At 54.3% G+C, this 1,979-nt stretch overlaps 1 protein-coding gene across 1 annotated transcript in view; it reads left to right on the forward strand.

Annotated features, from left to right (window-relative positions):
• The window catches only part of PTSG_11688 (uncharacterized protein), a gene marked incomplete at its 3' end in the record, with an annotated part of 6,325 nt that overhangs the window by 3,430 nt on the left and 916 nt on the right, over positions 1-1,979 (forward strand). The window contains exons 9-13 of the mRNA XM_004997056.1: positions 405-641; positions 892-948; positions 1,147-1,267; positions 1,479-1,567; positions 1,760-1,866. Coding sequence (XP_004997113.1) covers positions 405-641; positions 892-948; positions 1,147-1,267; positions 1,479-1,567; positions 1,760-1,866 — 611 coding nt within the window. The remainder of the gene's footprint in view (positions 1-404; positions 642-891; positions 949-1,146; positions 1,268-1,478; positions 1,568-1,759; positions 1,867-1,979) is intronic.

The following is a 1,979-nucleotide window of genomic DNA, read 5'->3' on the forward strand; positions in this document are numbered from 1 at the left end:
CGATGATGATGACTATTTGAACCGTACGCTCTGCGAAACGCGGTGAAGGAGAAACTTCCGTAGAAGCCCCTGTACCTTCGTGATGCATTTGATGGCATTTCAGACGAGAAGGATTACAAGAAGGTTGCTGCGAGCCTGGCTGAATTGCACGGCTCATCGAACAGGCCCCTGGCGAACTCAACGAGGTCTGTGTGTGTGTGTCTGTTTGCATGTTTGTTTGCATGTTTGTTTGTTTGTTTGTTTGCTTGCTTGCTTGCTTGTTTGTTTGTTCGTGGATGTGTGTGTGTGTGTGTTTGTCTGTTTGTTTTGTTGCAGCCCTTTGTCACTCTGCGTGTTAGAGTGTGCAGAATAGCAACTCTCATCCTCCACCACCACCACCACCACCACCACCACCACCTCCATAGTTGGCTGTGCCTGCGCTTCGCCGCCTTCTGATTGCCGACAACGAATTCCAGCTGCCAGACTTTGAGCAGAACCGCACACAAGCGTTGATTGGTGTCGTCTACCACTGCCCGCACGCCTCTGCGGCCTTCCTCATTGAGCAGTTCTACACGACTGAATTGAGTCTTGGCCACCGCCGCCTCATCCTCAACACTCTCGTCCTTGGCGCCGTTCGCCTCTCGGGAAGAAACCCAACTGCGGTCCGTGGGACCGTGTGTGTCTGTGTGTGGGGGGAAGTGTGTGTCTGTGTGTGTGTGTGTGTGTGTCTGCGTGTGTGTCTGTGTGGAAGTGTCTGTGTCTGTGTGGAAGTGTCTGTGTCTGTGTGGAAGTGTCTGTGTCTGTGTGGAAGTGTCTGTGTCTGTGTGGAAGTGTCTGTGTGCTTTTGCCCACCTTCTTGCATGTGTGTGCACTCACAACGCACGCCTCATCCCACCGTCTTCTGTCTTGCAGCAAGACACAACGGCCTCGCTTGGTGTACACGACGCGAGTACCGCAACAGCGCCCAAGGTACCATGCCTGTTTGCCGTGCAACCACACATGTGCTTTCGTGTGTGCGTGAGCGCGAAAATGCATCCCATTAGGACCGCTCACCCACACCTGTGTTGTGTGTGTGCGTGTTCTGACCCTCTGACTTTCTGTCTCTCTCCCTCCCCGCCCCTCTGTCTGCATGTGTGTGTGTGCGTGCGTGTTGCGAATGGCTGCCAGGCCGACGAGAAGGACGAGCGGGAAATGACTGCAGATGAGATTGTGCAGCAGCGATTGGAGAAGAAGACGCGGCGTTTCCACCCATCGTTCTTCGACAAGACCCGTCGCCAGCCATCATCACGTCAGCACATGTGCTGTGTGTGTGTGTGTTTGTGTTTGTGTTTGTGTTTGTGTGTGTGTGTGTGTGTGCGTTTGCACATACATGTGTGTATTGTTTGCATGTGTTTTGGTTGCTCGTGCATGGTTGTTGCATGTGCTTGCTCTCTGCTAACGTGTCCACACGAATTGCACCTCGTGCTCACGCTTACATATGTTTGCCGATCCATGGCCAGAGCACAACCGCTTCCACGATGTTGCTGGGGAGTTCTTCTTCCCGCTCATCGCCAAATACGACCAGCCCATCCGCACAATGCGCATGCTGGTGCGTACTGACGTGAAAACGGCCCTCTCCCCGTGTTGGGGGCTGTCATGACCGTGCTCATATGCCGTGACAGAATGTGTGCACGGTTCTGCGCGCGCGTTTGTTCCCTTGTTCGCCTTTTTACCCGCTCGCTTGCTTGCTTTTCATTCCTCACTCCTGTCCCCGTGACGGCCTGCACTTTGGCTGTGACAGGAACAAGACATGTTCATGCTCAGCCTGCTGCTTCGGGCGCTGGGGACGTGCATGTACTGTGCGGCGTTTGCTCCCATTTTCCCGCGCATGGCCATGACATTTTGCGAGTACGTCGAGTGCAGCCTGCGGCTGTTTGGCGGCCCGTAGCCTGGCAATCCAATGCATGATTTTGATACGCACGCACATGTCCATGCAGGGTTTAACGCACACACGCACACAC

Source organism: Salpingoeca rosetta (assembly GCF_000188695.1).
Source record: "Salpingoeca rosetta unplaced genomic scaffold supercont1.4, whole genome shotgun sequence".
NCBI lineage: Eukaryota > Choanoflagellata > Craspedida > Salpingoecidae > Salpingoeca > Salpingoeca rosetta.